This window comes from Taudactylus pleione, unplaced genomic scaffold (genome assembly GCF_031769625.1).
Source record: "Taudactylus pleione unplaced genomic scaffold, aTauple2 ptg000066l, whole genome shotgun sequence".
NCBI classification, from domain to species: Eukaryota; Metazoa; Chordata; class Amphibia; order Anura; family Myobatrachidae; genus Taudactylus; species Taudactylus pleione.
In genome coordinates, this window is record NW_028284468.1 from 26662844 (window position 1) to 26680075 (window position 17232).

General features: G+C 38.2%; 1 protein-coding gene across 1 annotated transcript in view; it reads right to left on the bottom strand.

Moving 5' to 3' along the window:
- Nucleotides 1–8207: 8207 nt before the first annotated feature.
- TMEM114 (transmembrane protein 114) overlaps nt 8208–17232 on the bottom strand; it is a 125596-nt gene continuing 116571 nt past the window's right edge. Inside the window, exon 4 of the mRNA XM_088466906.1 lies at nt 8208–8437. Within this exon, the coding sequence (XP_088323032.1) occupies nt 8208–8437 (230 nt within the window). The remainder of the gene's footprint in view (nt 8438–17232) is intronic.

Genomic DNA, 17232 nt, shown 5'->3' on the forward strand with positions numbered 1-17232 from the left:
TCTGAAACTGATGCCACTTTGCCAGCATGGTCCAAACAGTGTTGCAAATCCAATGTTGGAACTCAACCATGTACTAAAGAACAGAGCAAGACCACTACCAAATATTCACCAAATTTTACTGGTTGGAATTTTCTTGTTTTGTGACATCACATATAAAAAACAACATTAAATTATACACAACAAATAATACATTATTGATAGAGAGTGAAATCATATGGGAATAGTTCTTATTTACAACATGTCTGGCACAATAATTTCACCACAATATACATTTGTGTTGCAAGAGGGGAACACAATGCAGTCACACAATAATTTCTGGAAAGTGGCACAACAACAATGATAATAAATGCACCCATGGCTTAAAAATATCCATTAAAAAAAATGTAGCATTTTTACAGGAAGGGAATCTTCAGAGGGCTTTTGGCTCCCTTATCTATGGTGCAAGTACTTCAAAATGTCTGGCAATCTTAAAAAAGATATGCATTACACAGAGGTAGTTACAGATACATTTAAGAAGGTAATCTGCTTGGGGCATTAGGGATTCCTATATGAACATTCACCCATAAAATGACTGTGTATCCTATATTGTGTGTGTTTCTTAAAGAGAGTCCAGGAAAATTAGGTTAATCCATCATCTGTCCTTTCCAATGGGCAACTTGGTTAATGAAGGTATAAGTGAGGAGTTGTGCTCAGGTTTTCATGCTCTGATGATGTAATGTTTAGCAACGAAATGCTTTACAATTTATCACAAGCTATCAACTACCTTGGACCTTGACTTCTCATCTTGGGCCTAAAGTACAGAAGCTACCCTGGATATATAAAAAAAAACATATCAAGCAACACATTCTACATATCCTAAAGGAGGATCCACTTCCTACTCAGCAGTTACATTTGACCAGACAGTAGAGCATCATTCACAATTGAGCAGCTGCCATAGGGAGTCCAACATACAGAACATATCTAAATCACTGTATTGGATCCGAGGAAGGACAGTATACTCCCTATGGTAATATGTATACATTGTTTACATGCAAGGTCTGATCGGGCAATGGTCCCAAGTGTAAACACTTATTGAACAAGAACTATCCTTATCTCACAGCAGTATCATTCCTTTCCATATACAGTACCAGGGACTTTGAATAAAAAACATTTATTCAAACCATTTATTTCTATTGATATTATGACAGTGTGTCAAGTGCTTATTTAAACAAAGATTCAATTTTCGAGAGTATTTCTCCCTTTTTATTGCCTTTTGTTTCTTTTCTTTTTTTATGTTTCATATGGAATGTTGTACTGTCAAATAATTTTTATTATTTTCATTTTGTTATTGATCCCTAACTTACAATATATTTGGGAAAGACATTCAGTTGGCTCACTCACAGGTTTTGCAAACCTTGTACTGGTATTTCTTTTATCTTTTTTGCGGCCTTCAATCAATGGTTGGTATACCTTGAATTCTAGTAGTGTTCTTTGCCTATTCTGCAAAACATGATGTCTCATTCATCTATCCATTCATCTGTAAATATTCATTTGTATGGTAAAGTATAAATCACCATTTGGATCATTCTAAAGATGCCAAGGAGGTATAGTTTATTTCAGCTTTTTTATACATTCATTGATAAGAGAAGGAAATATTTTCAAGAAAAATAGTCCAAAGGGTTAATGCAGGCAATATGGCTTACAGGATATACAATTCCAGGCAAGGAGAAAATATTTTAATTTAGATTATATAATTGTGGCTAAAGCCATTAATAGTTTATCTACTTGTCTCCATCACTAACTTGTATGGCATCTAGTATTTGGAGAAAATATTTCCTTTATGTAAAGCATGTGCCAAGAAGTGAGAATAGGATAAGTGATGCTAGAACTCAAAGTGGATGAGTTACATTTACTGGTGCCAGAGGCAGATGAACAAATTTGCATTTGTCCGTGTTTTTCTTGCTGATGTCTTACTGTAGATAAAATCAAGGGTAGGATTGTCATTGGCAGACAGCACATGGGAAGCATTCAGTACAGTACTGCATGAGTAGTGCAGGTGGGTAACTGCTCTAATTACCAAAGCATGGTCTTCATGAGACGGGGTCTATATGGAAACAACGATGGCCTTGGTCAATTAACTCCTGGTGGAGTGAGATTGAATACTGGTCAATTGGTTGAAAAATAAAAAAGGTAGATACTGAGAAGGTCAACACATTCTAAATGTCGAAACTAAAGTATTTAGGTCAAGAGGGTAAACTTGTTGACACAGTTAAAAGGTCAACATTTAACATGTTGTCACATTGTTTTTTCAACATGTTTAGGGTTAAGTTTAGGAGTTACGTTTAGGCTAAAATATAAAAAAAGTCGACATTTTAGTGTCAATATGTAAAATGTTGACCTATTGACTGTGTCAACCAATTAACTGTAACAACCTAAATACATGTCTACAGAATGATGGTCAACCTAATGACCATGCTTCAGAATATCAACCTTCTGAATGTCTAATAAATCAATTATCACTGCGCTGAGCTCGTATATATATGTATAAATAAGAACACCACAATGATCTTCTTCCTATTGAGGCACACAGGAGGCTTGTATATCAATTATTAGTGAATAAAAATCATCATTCAGTAAATATAAAATCTATTGCACAATCATATGGATATGCCTATTCACTAGCAATCCGTACCTGTGATACAGTATATCAGTTAGTAGAAACAATGTTGCACATACATGTCTCCCATATACATAGATATTTTATATTGCTAGATGTTCATAATAAGCAATCAAAATCAGTTATATAGTTCAAGAAAATTGTCCATAGCTGGTAAATGAAAAATGAGTGCTAATTTGACAATTAGATAATGTGCAATGTTCATATAACTTTACACTGGCCTCCCAGTGAAGTATATAATAGTGCTAGGTACTGTAGTGGTGGAAAATGAAAAAATATTTACCCTTCCAGGTTTATTTGTATGTTATCCTGGGCAGATGGTGGAGCTGTATTCAATGTTAGATGCCAACGCTGCTTAGTCACGATCTTTAATAGCCAGCTGCTGTGTGTCAGCAGGTTCTCGGTAGTGCAAAAAATACTCCAAAAAGCATATATCAGGCGCACTCTACATAAATTCCTATAAACAGCTATATAGCAGCTCTCAAAAGGGGTGTTTGGGGGCACCCCACACAACAAATGATGAAACAATATATAGGTAAATAGAGAGCACTTGAAATAATCAATATTTAATACAGCATATAATAATTTAAACAACAATCATCAGTTGTAAAAAATACAATACATATGGCCAATATAACACAATAGAAAAGTATTTAAAAAATACTAAAAAGCAAATATCATATACCAATTATAGAGCAAAAAAATCAATAAAAAAAAATGGGAAATGAAAAATTGTCCAGAACCTAAAACATTATGATTCAATGAGCAAACATATATTCCAATCTTTTTGATCACCAGTGATTTATCATTTATTTTGTGTATCCAGAAGATGGAAAATCGGGCACACAATAAAAATCCAGTTTCCGTAGGGAGATATTTATTTCCTTAGAATGATAGCTATTGGTCACCAGCTCACTTGTAGATATAGTCGCAAGGTGCAGAATGATAGTAACAGTATATCAGGATAAATCCTAATAGAAAAGTTCAGCTTGTTACCGCTTACTCACTGGCTTACTCATAGAAATCAGCCGGGTACTTATCGTGGTGACAGCGCATCCAGGGAAACTGCTGTTAAGAGTTCCGCTTATCAGCGCTCAATAACTGGCATACTCATAGTATCTGCCCGGCTGCGGTGGGTAGAATCACACATCCGAAGATTACAGCTCAGCTGTTAAATCCAGCTTCAATTGTGCCATGGTCTCTTTATTATCCACTAATCAGATTGGGTATAACAGTCAGTCCATCAACTGGTGAATAAAGAAAATATATATAGCTGGTATAGATACTCCAGGTCCTTAACGCGTTTCTCCATTTTTTCAAATATAATGGTTTCATCAGAAGGTATGGCCGGGCGGATACTGTGAGTACGCCGGTTATTGAGAGCTGATAAGCGGAACTCTTCACAGCAGTTTCCCAGGATGCGTTGTTACCATGATAAGTACCCGGCTGATTTCTATGAGTAAGCGGTAACAAGCTGAACTTTTCTATTAGGATTTATCCTGATATACTGATACTATCTTTCTGCACCTGGCGACTATGGCCCTGATTCAGACCCACTCGCGAGCGGCTGTCCGCTTGCAAGTGGGTCGATGGTCTGCACTGAGCATGCGCACGACGGCGGGAGCTCCATTGTGCGCATGCACCAGACGCGACGAGCGAAGGACTTTCCTTCGCTCATTGTGTCTGATCAACGGGGGCGTGCTGTCGATGTTGATTGACAGCACGCCCCCTTTGGTGGGCGTGCTGGGAGCATGCCTCCCTGATGGGGGTGTTCCCAAGGGAACGCCTACCGTCAGAAGCCGGCCCACTGACATCATTAGTGATGTCAGTGGGAGTGATTTTGGCTCTGATAGAGCCAAAATCACTCCGGGCCTTGCGGTTGAAAACCTCAACCGCAGGCTCCGGCTCGCAGTGGCGATGGTCGCGATGGTCATGACCATCGCGGCCATCAAAGTGCACGCTCGTATAGGCTGTGGGTGGTGACCCTCAGCTATACGAGCGTCCAGGAGGACACTCCATAATTATGGAGGGCGGCCCTCATTCAGAGCGTACGGCTCTGAATGAGGTCCTATATCTACAAGTGAGCTGGTGACCACTAACTATAATTCTAAGGAAATAAATTTCTCCCTACGGATACTGGAATTTTATTGTGTGCCCGATTTTCCATCCTCTGGATACATGAAATAAATGATAAATCACTGGTGATCAAAAAGATTGGAATATATGTTTGCTCATTGAATCATAATGTTGGAGGTTCTGGACTTTTTTTCACTTCCCATTTTTTATTGATTTTTTTGCTCTATAGTTGGTATATGATATATACTTTTTAGTATTTTTTAAATACTTTTCTATTGTGTTGTATTGGCCATATATATTGTATTTTTTTACAAGTGATGATTGTTGTTTAAATTATTATAACGGATTTATGCCGTATATTGTGTATGCTTCGGAATGTCTACCTTTTATACCACACCAATTATATATTTGTTTAAATTGCAGGGAATTAAAGCAAAAGACATACTGTACTGTATATGATTTTACTTTTTTTTTTTAAATTCATACTTACAGTATAAACATATCGGAAGCCTTCACCTTCCCAAACTGAGTAGGAAACATGCTTTATTTTTTAAAAACAAGTGTTCTATACACCATAAATCAGCTATTTTTGCACTTCACAGTTACAGCATTGACACAACATATGCATAACTGGGTGTGTCTTGGACATGTTCAGTAAATCAGAAGTGGCCAGCGCCCGTCATTGTCATCAGCTAGCAATTTATACCAGAAGTCAAGTACCTGAAAGTCATCCACATAAACAGGCTTATCTTGGTATGCATTATGAATAGATGCGCCGAAACTGTGCTTTGGACATTTCTAAGCACCCCCTCCACGCCCCAGCACAGTCCAAGCAACAGTAAGTGTTTTACTGCAGGTATTTCTGAGATATTATTCTAGACCACATTTTATTACCTGAATGTATCAAGGGTGAGGATAGTTACTGCTAGAGAACAGGGCAAAAGAGATATTCAGTGTATGACAGAGGGTGAAATGTAATAGCCTGCAAGGTGCAGGTATCATCGTGATTCATATGACTGAATCTAATGAGGTCAAAAGAATGCATTGTTTATTTTCCCCACAAATACTGTGTAATAATAAAAAAATTATGAAGTGTCATATCTTAATGTATAGTGATTGTTAAATACTGGTTATTTGTATGTATTATTGCAAAATGAAAGATACAAATTTTAAAAGAATCTTCCAGATTTATAAAACCAAGAATATAAATTAATATATTTTAATTAGGGTTTACACTAACTTTGATTTTCTATAGATCAGTGGTTTTCAAACTCGGTCCTCAGGACCCCACACAGTTCACGTTTTCCAGTTCACCCAGCAGGTACACAGGTGTGGTCCTTATTCACTGACACATTTTAGAAGATCCACAGGTGGAGCTAATTATTTCACTAGTGAATCTGTGAGGAGACCTGGAAAACATGCACTGTTTGGGGTCCTGAGGACCGAGTTTGAGAACCTATGCTATAGATGTTTAATACAAAACAAATGTTTTATAAAGTCTAATAACTCTGCAATTTTAGATATTTAATAATATGCATGATCCATTGCCATACAGATTACTTGGCAGTTAAAATAAAGTCCATCCAAAGGCTCTGATGAAACAGCATGCTAGTGTCTAATGCTGGGTACACAGATTGATGACTAATGGATCCGTCATCAGAGCGACTGAATGGTAAGCTATACACACCAGTGGTGGATCTTGCCTAGGGGCTGTGAGGCCCCCCCAGTAAAATCCTCCACTGCTCAGTGAGCCAGTGCAGTCCGTGACTGCGCTGGCTTCTCTGTGACTGGAGGTGGCTTCTTATTGGAAGAACCACCTGCCACTCACGCTCAAGACAGGCAGCCAGGGGGAAGGTGTCTCCTCCCCCTGGGACTGCCAGTCCAGGCTGCGATCAGCAGAGAGCAGCTTCCAGTGGAAGCCATTGCTCTGCCTTTCGAGCAGCCCTACAGGACTTCTCGGGGCTGCAAACAATGCAGCCCCTAGAAGCTGGTATTAGGCATGTGCGGTGCCACCACTGCTCATGAACATGCGCAGGTCCCAGCACCTGCTGGATTCATTGAGCAGGCGCTGGGACCCAGGCTAGCAGAGGCAGCACCCCGCAGGTAAGAGGACATGAGCCGCTGCTGATACACACCTATCAAACAGCTGCTCGATGTGTCTGGGTTAATATCGCAACTGGACTGATAGTTAAATTTGCCAACCCAGTTGAGATGTCAGTGTTGGTGGTCCCTGCAGCAAAAGTTTGGGTGGTCAATGGGTAGCCAATACACATAGCCAAATGCATCAGCTGTGATGAAGGACCGACCTGATATGTCTATGAACAATGTTGTGTACACACCCACTAATGCACTCACGATATATCATTCAATAGAAAAGCAAAATATCACCAAGTGTGTACCCACCTTAAGTTTTCATAAAAAATAGTAAAACCATTATTTTTTTTAATTTAAGCAATACTTTTAAACAATGAATCTCTGACCATATTTTATGTGCACACAAGTAATATTTCAATACAATGTCCCTTTAATGTATGCAAGTTGTTAACACTACTATGCTACATTCATGTATCACATAATTAGAGCAAGGCAACACAGCTGTTTAATCAGTGTGAGAATTACTAGAATGTTTTGTTCAGTACAACACTACATCCACTGATCCATAACTTTCACTGATGAGATGTAACATTAAACAGGCTATTTGCAAAGAGGATTTATACAGTAGCTCTGGCAGTATCAATGAGCCATTAGCTCTAGATGCACAGTTGACTAATATGGTCAAGAAAGGAATGCTTTCCTTATCTCTATTCATAATCCTTAATTTGAAGCCTAAAGCTTTATTTTGTGGGATAATGATGATTCATACTTTACATTACCTATGAGCACGAGGATTAAAACTATAATGAGCCTATGCATACTTTTAAGTAGGCTTTTACTTATACAGTAGCACAACTGCCCCCAAAGCAATTTCTTTACACACTCATACTGTATGTTTATTGAGCAGTGATTGCTCATTTTACATTCTCTGAACCATTAGGTTTATTACATTTCTGGAAAAGTGTTAGTCAATAAATTATTCCACCTATAGTGCAATGTGCAATAGATTATTTCAGATGATTGGTAAAGAGAAGTCAACATGTAGAAGAATATTGATGACTTATAAATGCTTTAACACTGCTGATAACAAAGTGCATCCATAAATCTCTATTGTAGGATACAAAGAGTTTCTTCTCTGAGTAAATGATTATAGCTGTTCTTTAGAGGAATGAAGTATGTATGTAAATCTTAGTGTGAGGCACGCAAATGCAGAGTTTAATTTTCTTGCTGAAGTTCTCTGAAAAGACCATATTTTGTATTCCACTTCATCTTGAATCTCATCATTAAAGGAAACAGATGATGCTATGTATGATTCTGCTTCATGTCTTTCATATATGTATAACAAGATCTAGTAGACAGAAGGTATGGAAATGTAAATCACTTATATAACTTGATCTCGAGTTTGTTTGAGGCCAGTAACTCTGGCAGCCAAGAGAAAAGCCATTCCAGTTAGCACTTCCGTGATAAAGGATATCCATGCCAAAGCCAATGACCATCCAAATCGTATCTCAATTTCAGATAGAATTTTACTGCCTACAGAGTACAGTGCATAGTTAAATGCTGCAGCTGAATAGGCAATGTAGATGCTGATTCCAGTGAGAGTCACCAATGCTGAGAGGAAAAGAAAAAAACATAATTTAGCAAATCAGAACATCACAATTACCTCAGGAATCATTAGGAGCCTTTTTATTGGAACATGAAATTCATTATAGAAATAATTAGTGTATAAGAGCATTTTTTATGAAAATAACACTTATTTATAGCAAACGTGTGCTTTGCTTTAACACCTTAAAGACCAGCAGTATTCATTTTTGTAGGGCGTACTTGATGTACCAGGTATTTTCATTTTATATTGTCTGAGATTTACACTGAAAACATATCCTTTTTTCATGTTTCACAATTGAATTATATTAACTTTTATACAAAGTATTTGTGTGACACCTATTTAGAGCACTCCAAACACAAATGCAGCCTCAGTTGAAAGTTAAATAATGAAAGTCACCAAAAATTCATAAACAGGATAAAATCAATGAGTTGTAAACACCTTGAAAAACAAAAGGAGAAACAACAATAATCCAAAAAACCATATATCCTTGAAGTTCAAATAAAATTTGTTGATGTCATCATGGATTATAAAATTCCTATATAATTTTCCTTCAGTCCTAGTATATGGAACTAGAATAAAAAGGTGTTCCCAATGGTACTGGAACTGTCAATATTGAATGTTCTGGAGAGATGAATGGGAATAAAAGATGGTACTTTTCTCTGCCTATGCAATATACGAAACATAAAAAAAATATATTGTAATATCCTCAATGCCAAAAGAAAAACATTCCTAAAAAATCAACAAAAAATCAACATAACAAGTGCAATGCCCCTAACTTAAGTGAATGTCTCCATTTAAATTTCTTCAGAGTACAAAGAACATCTCATACAGGATTACCTACGAGTAATTTTGAATGAAGAATATATGTGTGAAGAAAAAAAAAGAGTGAGGTATACTTACTAAAATTAGGATGATTAGAAAAGATACCATAATGATAGGACATCAGGGAAATATTTAACAAAATGTCATAACTACTCTGAAACTAAATATCTGAGGACAAATAGATATAATCAAGAACGTCACTTACATAGCCCCATTGCCTTATTAGACAGGGAATACAGTCAATTGGTCAATATTTACTATTGGCAGAATCATACTGTTTACACCACAATGTCAACCGTTATGATGTTGACAGGCAACATGTTGACATCCTCAGAATAATGACATGTTAACAATGTCGACATCTGAAATGTTGATACGTGAATTCCCAACATTCACAGAATGTCAACAATAAGGTTAGGCTGAGGGATGGGATGGTTAGGGTTAGGCTGCTGAGGTGGAAGTTATGATTAGTCATTGAAAGTAGGGTTACAAGTAGAGATTAGGGTTAAGGGTAGAGGGAAAATACTCCCTGAAATGCACCAGAACTGCTCTACACAAGACCACTGGGACCCAGAAGCCACTGTTGAAGACAGAGCTGCCAATGAGAACAGGTAGGTGACTTCTGGCCACCAGGGATGGATTGTTGACATTCTATCATGTTGACATATCAGCAGTGTTAACATGATCAATTTTGAAATGGTTAATGTCGACATGCTAAGCACATCAACATGCTACATGTTCACATTTCAATCATGTCGTCATTCACATGTCGACATGATGAATGTCAATCTTGCATACCACATCCTTAGAAGGGTACTCATCCCTGTTACAATAGCCAGAAACATCAATTGTTAATTTTTCAGAAGGGATAACTCCGGGATATCTTGGACCAAAAGAGGCACCAGGGGGGCAAGCTCCAGACTTAAAATAGAGAATTAGCTCTCAAAAAATCAAATACTGTACATTTAGAAAATCTTAATCTCTGACAGAATCCATGTCATATAGTTCAATCATCTCTAACATTATGATGAAAATGCTCCATGCCTTAACAGGAAAAGCATTGCCAGTCCGTCTGAATGGTTTAAAGTTTGCCCCTATATTCAATATATTTAATATCAATTTGTTTGAATTATGTTGACTTGCAGAAATATATCTGTAAGCTATCTGTTAAAAAAAAATCTCCTTAACTGGAGAGAGCACTATGACCTATAGAGTAATACAGCAATATAGCAAATAGTAACCTTACAGAGGAAAAGGTAAGGAGATTTCAGAAACACAAAAAGTCTTGTTTTAGCCCTACTTAAATATGTGGACACAACATTAGCACCTTCAACAGACTCGTTGCTAATAGTTTTGAGGTATTGTCTAAAAAGACTAATAAGGGGCAGATCAATTTAACAGGCACTGACATTTACAACAAAATAACTCACTGGTTATCAAACCAATTGATATGAGGAAGAGGTATATAGGAAGGTAATGGAGGGTAATACTTATTTATCATTAAAATAAGGTTCTACCACTAAAATATTAACTAGATGTGAAGGACTTTACAAAAATATAAAGATAATGAAAAGCTAGCAGAAAAGAAGAAGACATTTAAATGAAAAAGTGGCACAATATTTATATATTGATAAACTTACTATCCCCACCATATACAGCCTACCAAACATGTCATAAAGACCCCATCCACCCACCAGGGAGGCCTATTGTATCCTGAACCAACTCAGTTACATCCACTATTTCTGAGTTCATTGATATCTACTTTAATCCATAAGTTACAGGTACAAGATCTTAAAGACACTAAGGGGGAGATTTAATAAAGCTTAGAGAGAGATAAATTGGAGATAAATAGCACCAACCAATCAGCTCCTAACTGTCATTTTTCAAACAGCCTGTAAAGTGAGAGTTAGGAGCTGATTGGTTGGTGCTATTTATCTCCAATTTTATCTATCTCCAAGCTTTATTAAATCTCCTCCTAAAGATGATAACCTTAGAGAGTATTTTGAAATAAAAGTGCTTCCTGAAAGGAATCATCCTGGTATGATTCTGACTAAAAGTTTCTACCGACGTGGTATGTGCCAAATATACCGTCACCTACAGTATTAATTTTCCGGATTTACAGTTACAAAACATACAAGATAAATCAATTTATTACATGTGATGCCAGTAACATCATATATCTTCAGATATGTAATTGTGGGATTTTTTTTTCCGTTGGATATACTGTACTTCATGATCTATAATGAATGCTCATTGCTGTAATATCAAGAAAGGGTTGGAAACACATTATGATTCCAACCACTTTCAAAATCTTTATCAGAGTTCCATTCAATATATGAAACAAAATAATAGGGATAGAGGGCCTGATGCACTATGCATCGCAACTTCGATCGTGGGAGTGAATATACACGCAGTCTGACTTAGATGATATGCTAATCCATTGTGATCGCTCTGCCGTCGCAGCACTACATAAGGATGCCACCTTACCTTACACATGTAAGTAATGTTTAGCAAGACTGAGAAACCATCGGTAACATCGCGTACAATTAAACCTCAAGCACACCTGCACAAGGTCTGACCTTACTCAGAAATGTTTAAACTCATCGCAAGCTGTGGATAATTTCTGCATGCCCCTCAACAGCGTTCGAACACATTGGCACGCTTGTGTTTTGCTGACCATCCCCCACCCCCTTCAACACCCACAAATGGCACTTCCTGTCAATCACCCTGCTATGGGTCTGTGTAGTCTCCGTGATTGCAGTCCTGATCACAATGGCGAGTTCGCACTGGGACACTGTGATGTATACTCCGATGGTTTACAATTTGGATTTTGAGATACTCTTCATCTCCACTATGTGTAGTTTTGTTATTTCACCAGCTTCGTCCGCAGTCGGATCCAACAAAATGGCCACACACTATAAGGGGACATATTTTGATCTCTATTACTTTTTAATTGAGCATCCTATTAATCAATTAGGCAAGCAAACGTTTTGCTGCAACTGTAGGGTACGTTATTATAGGCTGATAAAGCCATACAGTCAAGCGTAATGATATGTTTTAGTACAGTTTCTCTCTCTTATTTAGATCCAGATTGAAAGTTTTGTAAAATGTTAACTTTTAAGAATAGTGATTATTGGGATTGCTAGTTTACATCATATGTTTACTTCTCTTAGAATGGCGTGTGCTATCTTTTAAGAGGTCTTTATTGTATATAGTATATTTTTTTTCATGATTTTCTATCTGCATAATTGATTTGTCTGTATATATTTTAATATGTTATGTTACATAATGCTTTTATATTATTGTATGGTCAGATTATGAGTGAGATCACTTTCTGTCTTGAGTATATAAAGACCATTGGCTCCAGTTATGTGGATCTGGATACTTTGATACTAAGCGGTTTATCTACCATAATCTGGTTGGGTACCCATTTGATGTTATTTTAGGATATTGCTGTACCTATGTATTTCAATATTTCTTTGTGCATATATTCAAAAAATGTCCAATTTTATTGTAACCCTGATAAAGGGTTAAATACAGTATATATATATATATATATATATATATATATATATACACACAATGACATGGGTATAGAGTGAAGTATAATATATGTATAATTCATGTATTTACAATTCATGAGGTAAAAAATTATGTATATTTCATGTATTTTTCTTATTATGAGGTAATGTATGTATATAATTATATATTTCATGCATTTACATATAAGTTTATATGAAACTCCCCAGTGCTTAAAGTGGTCCAAGAGATGTGGTGGAACTCATCCCCCACCCCTGTCCTCGGCGCCCCCTGCAGACTATAAAAATATAAATTTGCACCCTTCCTTTTTTCAATAAAGGGACAGCTCATGCCGTAGGCAAAAAGGAACGTGGTCTCAAAAGAAAGGGGCATTATCACACAATAATACCCCCAATTCAAATTATGGCACTCAGTAGTACAATATTATTCACATTACACTACATAGTCGTGTCCCTTATTCATGTTATGACACACAGTAGTGTCCCTTTTACACAATGCCCACATTAGTGCCCCTTATACACAATGACAACAGTAGTAATGCCCCTAATACATATAATGCTCACAGTAGTAGTGACCCTTATACAATGCCCATAGCAGTAGTGCTGCTTACATATAATGCCCACAGCAGTAGTGCCCCTTATGCCAAGCCACCGGTAATGGTGCCCCTTATTCAGTGTCCCCAGTAGTGGTCCCCTTTTGCAGTGCCCACAATAGTGGTGCCACTTATGCAGTGCTCCCATTATGAGTGCCCCTTATGAAGTGCCACTAGTGGTAGTGCCTGTTATGCAGTGCCACAAAGGTAGTGCCCTTTACACATAATGCCCACAGCAGTAGTGCCCCTTCTGCAGTGCCCCCAGTGATAGTGCTCTTTATGCAGAGCCCACAGTAGTGGTACCTATTATGCAGTGCCCCCAGAAGTGGTGTCCTTTATGCAGTGTCCCCTATGCAATGCCCCATTAGTAGTGCCCCCAGTAGTAGTGCCCTCATTACTAGTCCCCCTAGTAGTAATGCCCCAATTAGTAGTACCCTCAGTAGTAATGCCATTAGTAGTGCCCACAGTAGTAGTGCTCCTTACACAAAAAGAAACACACAATACTAACCTTATGCCTGGGTCCTGCATCCACTGCCATCCGACTGCTCCACAGAACTATGGGAGAGATGTCATGACATCTCTCCATTTAATCACTGCAGGAGCCAGAAGGTGGAGCTCTGGAGTGAACTCCAAGCTCCAGCTCCCCCTCTACAACAAAATGTCAGCAGGCACCTGGCAAATGGAGTAGGCAGCAGAGGCGCCTCTCAAGCCCAACACCTCCCTGTGGCACAGGGCTGGGTGAGCAACTGGCCAGGTAAGGTGGACTGGAGGAGGCAGAACTCATTTCGCATCCAAATAGAACAGATGGAACGCAATTCCGCCATGTTCTGGCCCACTTTAACCCCTAGTACTCCCTTCTATGGTGGAGATGTGTCCCAGTGTATAAGGATACACATACACTATAGAAGAAAGGGTTGAGTGATACACCTAGGAGTGATTTGATCCTGTCAGGAAAAAAAGGGCCATGATCAAAGAACTGTCAGCAGCAGCTGACAATGAGACTGCAGATCATTTCCTCCAATGCACAATCCCCTGTGTCCTGAGCAGCAGCTGAGCTGTGGAAAGGCAGTCAGGTGCAGGAAGGTGGGGCCAAAGAGGGAGCCTGTCACAGCAAGAGCTGTGAAGTGGGCATAGGCATCAGTATTTGCCATGCCTAAGTAGCAGCAAAGAGTGATGCGAGCACCCGGAGTTGCAGGTGACATCATGGCAGAGATGGGGAAGCAGCTGAGGCACCCTGTCTGACAGGAAGGCAGAACTTAACTAGAACTGCTGCCAGCTAGTTGCCTTAGTGACCAGAGGAGAATGCAGCACAGCACCGCTGAAAGAGAGTTTAAGCTGATACACTAAGGCGGCCCATACACGGTAAGATTTTTTACACGATGTGCACAATTTAAATCGATCGCAACGATCAATCGTGCACATCGTGTGTGGTTTGGCATGCTATACGATGGCGATACGTGTCCCCGCCGTCGTACATCGGCATCGTAGATCTTATGGAAAAACCATAAGATCTGCGATCTGTCATGCTGTTAAATAAGTAAATGAAGCATCTTGTAAGATGCATTGTTTACCATTCACAACAGCATGCGATGCATCGGGCTGACTTTGAAAATGTACCAAGGTGTCGTACATTTTCAAATCGCCCCTCAGTAGTCAGTTAGGTAGCCTTGCAGGAGCAGTTGAGTTGCCATGATTTCACGAGGTGGTGAGCAATATTTGAAAAGATAGACTCACTACAGCATACACATAACACCTAAATTTATTCTATAGACATCTCTATAGCTGACAGCTAGGCCAGATTAATGGGCAGGAAGCGACACTATGGATAACATACCCTGTTTTCACCAGAAAGTATAGCTTTCTGCTAATTCTCCATTTAGAGGAAACAGTTGGGGGAGGAGATAGAGCTTTCAAGTATATTGCTGTATTAGGAAGCAGTTAAGTGAGTTAGCTGCCAATATATTTGCAGGGATTCTGCAACAATCAGACTGTCAACTATCTTAAGGGGTAAATTTACTAAGATGGGAGTTCTATTCAAGAAGTGATGTTGCACATAGCAACCAATCAGATTCTACTTCTAATTTATCTTGCACCTTTTAGAAGATAATACCTGGAATCTGATTGGTTGCTATGGGCAACATCACTTCTTGAATAGAACTCCCATCTTAGTAAATTTACCCCTAACACTTTAACATCTAACTATCCTCAGACAATTTGTTCTACTAATCTTAGAAGTATATTACAAAGACAAAGCTGTCTTTATTCCAGCATTGAATTACAGCTACTATAACGGAAATGACACTCACTCCTACCACCGTTGGAAGAAGGGAGCCAGATTCACTAAGGAGCATTACATGCAGTACTGTCGGGAGTGGAGTAAGCCAAAAATTCTCCAGGAACACCAAACGTGCACTAATTTAACTGCAGTACAGAGATTTTACCGGTGTCGATACTCTTGTATACACGGGCCCGTGTACTCACTTGTATATTATTATTTTGTGGGGTATTCCATAATGAATGTTCACATATTTGTATGTTAATGTAAAGATGCAATAAACAGTAATGTAAGTAAATACTGTAATGTAAGGTATAAACTTTAAAGAAAAATGTAGACTATCCCATATTTATGGGTTTTGTTTTAGGAATAAAAAGTTGTTGAGTGTTTACTTATCTGCAGTGGATGTTGGCTTACCAGCCCTGAAGAGCACCTAATAATAAAATAAATAATACATAGAGGTATGTGTTGGTAACTGTGTATACTTTTCTAGGAATGATGTGTACATACAAGGTTAACCACTGCACTACATAATTTGGAGACAGATCATAACACAATAGTCAATTGGGTTTACCCAAGCAAGCCCAAAACACGTCTATATACATATATTATAGTAGCTTGGGTGGAGGCACTGTATAAATTAGTAACCTCAGGAATGTAGGTGGATAGAATCCCTTTAGCGGTTAAAGGTGGGGTTACATTATAATGAGGTAATGCACTATATAATTTTTCTTTACATATATATTTCTTCACATATACTGTATATTCTTCGTTCAACACCATTCAGATGTAATCCAGAATCAGATGTTCTTTATGCTCTGAAGAAATTGAAATGGAGACATTCAGTTAAGTTTGGGGCGTTCTGCCTCATACAGTCTGTTCAATTTTATTGCTATTATTTTTTTTTTATTTCGGTCAACTTTTTTCTATTGGGATTGAGGATCTTACAATATATATTTTTTCTGTTTTATATATGTTGCACAGCAGAGAAAAGTACCATCTTTCATTTGAATTCATTATTGCAGAACTTTCAATATTGACAGTCATCATTGGGAACACACACAATTTTATTATAGTTCCATATACTAGGACTGAAGGAAATTTATAAAGGAATCCTATACTGAATCATGACATCAAGGACCAACTAGATATGTATATGATATCATGACTTTTATTTGAACTTCATTGATATATGGGTTATTGGATTATTGTTGTTCCTTCTTATGCACTCCTAGGTATACTAACACTTATGGTGGCAGGAGGGGGTGTTTGGTAGGAAGGGCAGGACTGTAGCAAGCAATGTTTTTTTTTACTGTGATTTAACTATACAATATATTAGAGGGAATCGGTATGAAATACCGCTGGCCGCATGGCTCCCGGCAGCGGCAGCCCGACACTGGAACAGATCCTGGCAGCGGCAGCCCGACAGCACTAGAAATCCTGATCATCCCTAGGTAAGTATTAACTAACCTAACCTACCCCCCTAACCCTAACCCTCCCTTAGGGGTGCCTAACCCTAACCTCCCCCCAAGTGCCTAACCCTAATCCCCCTCTAAGTGCCTAAACCTAAC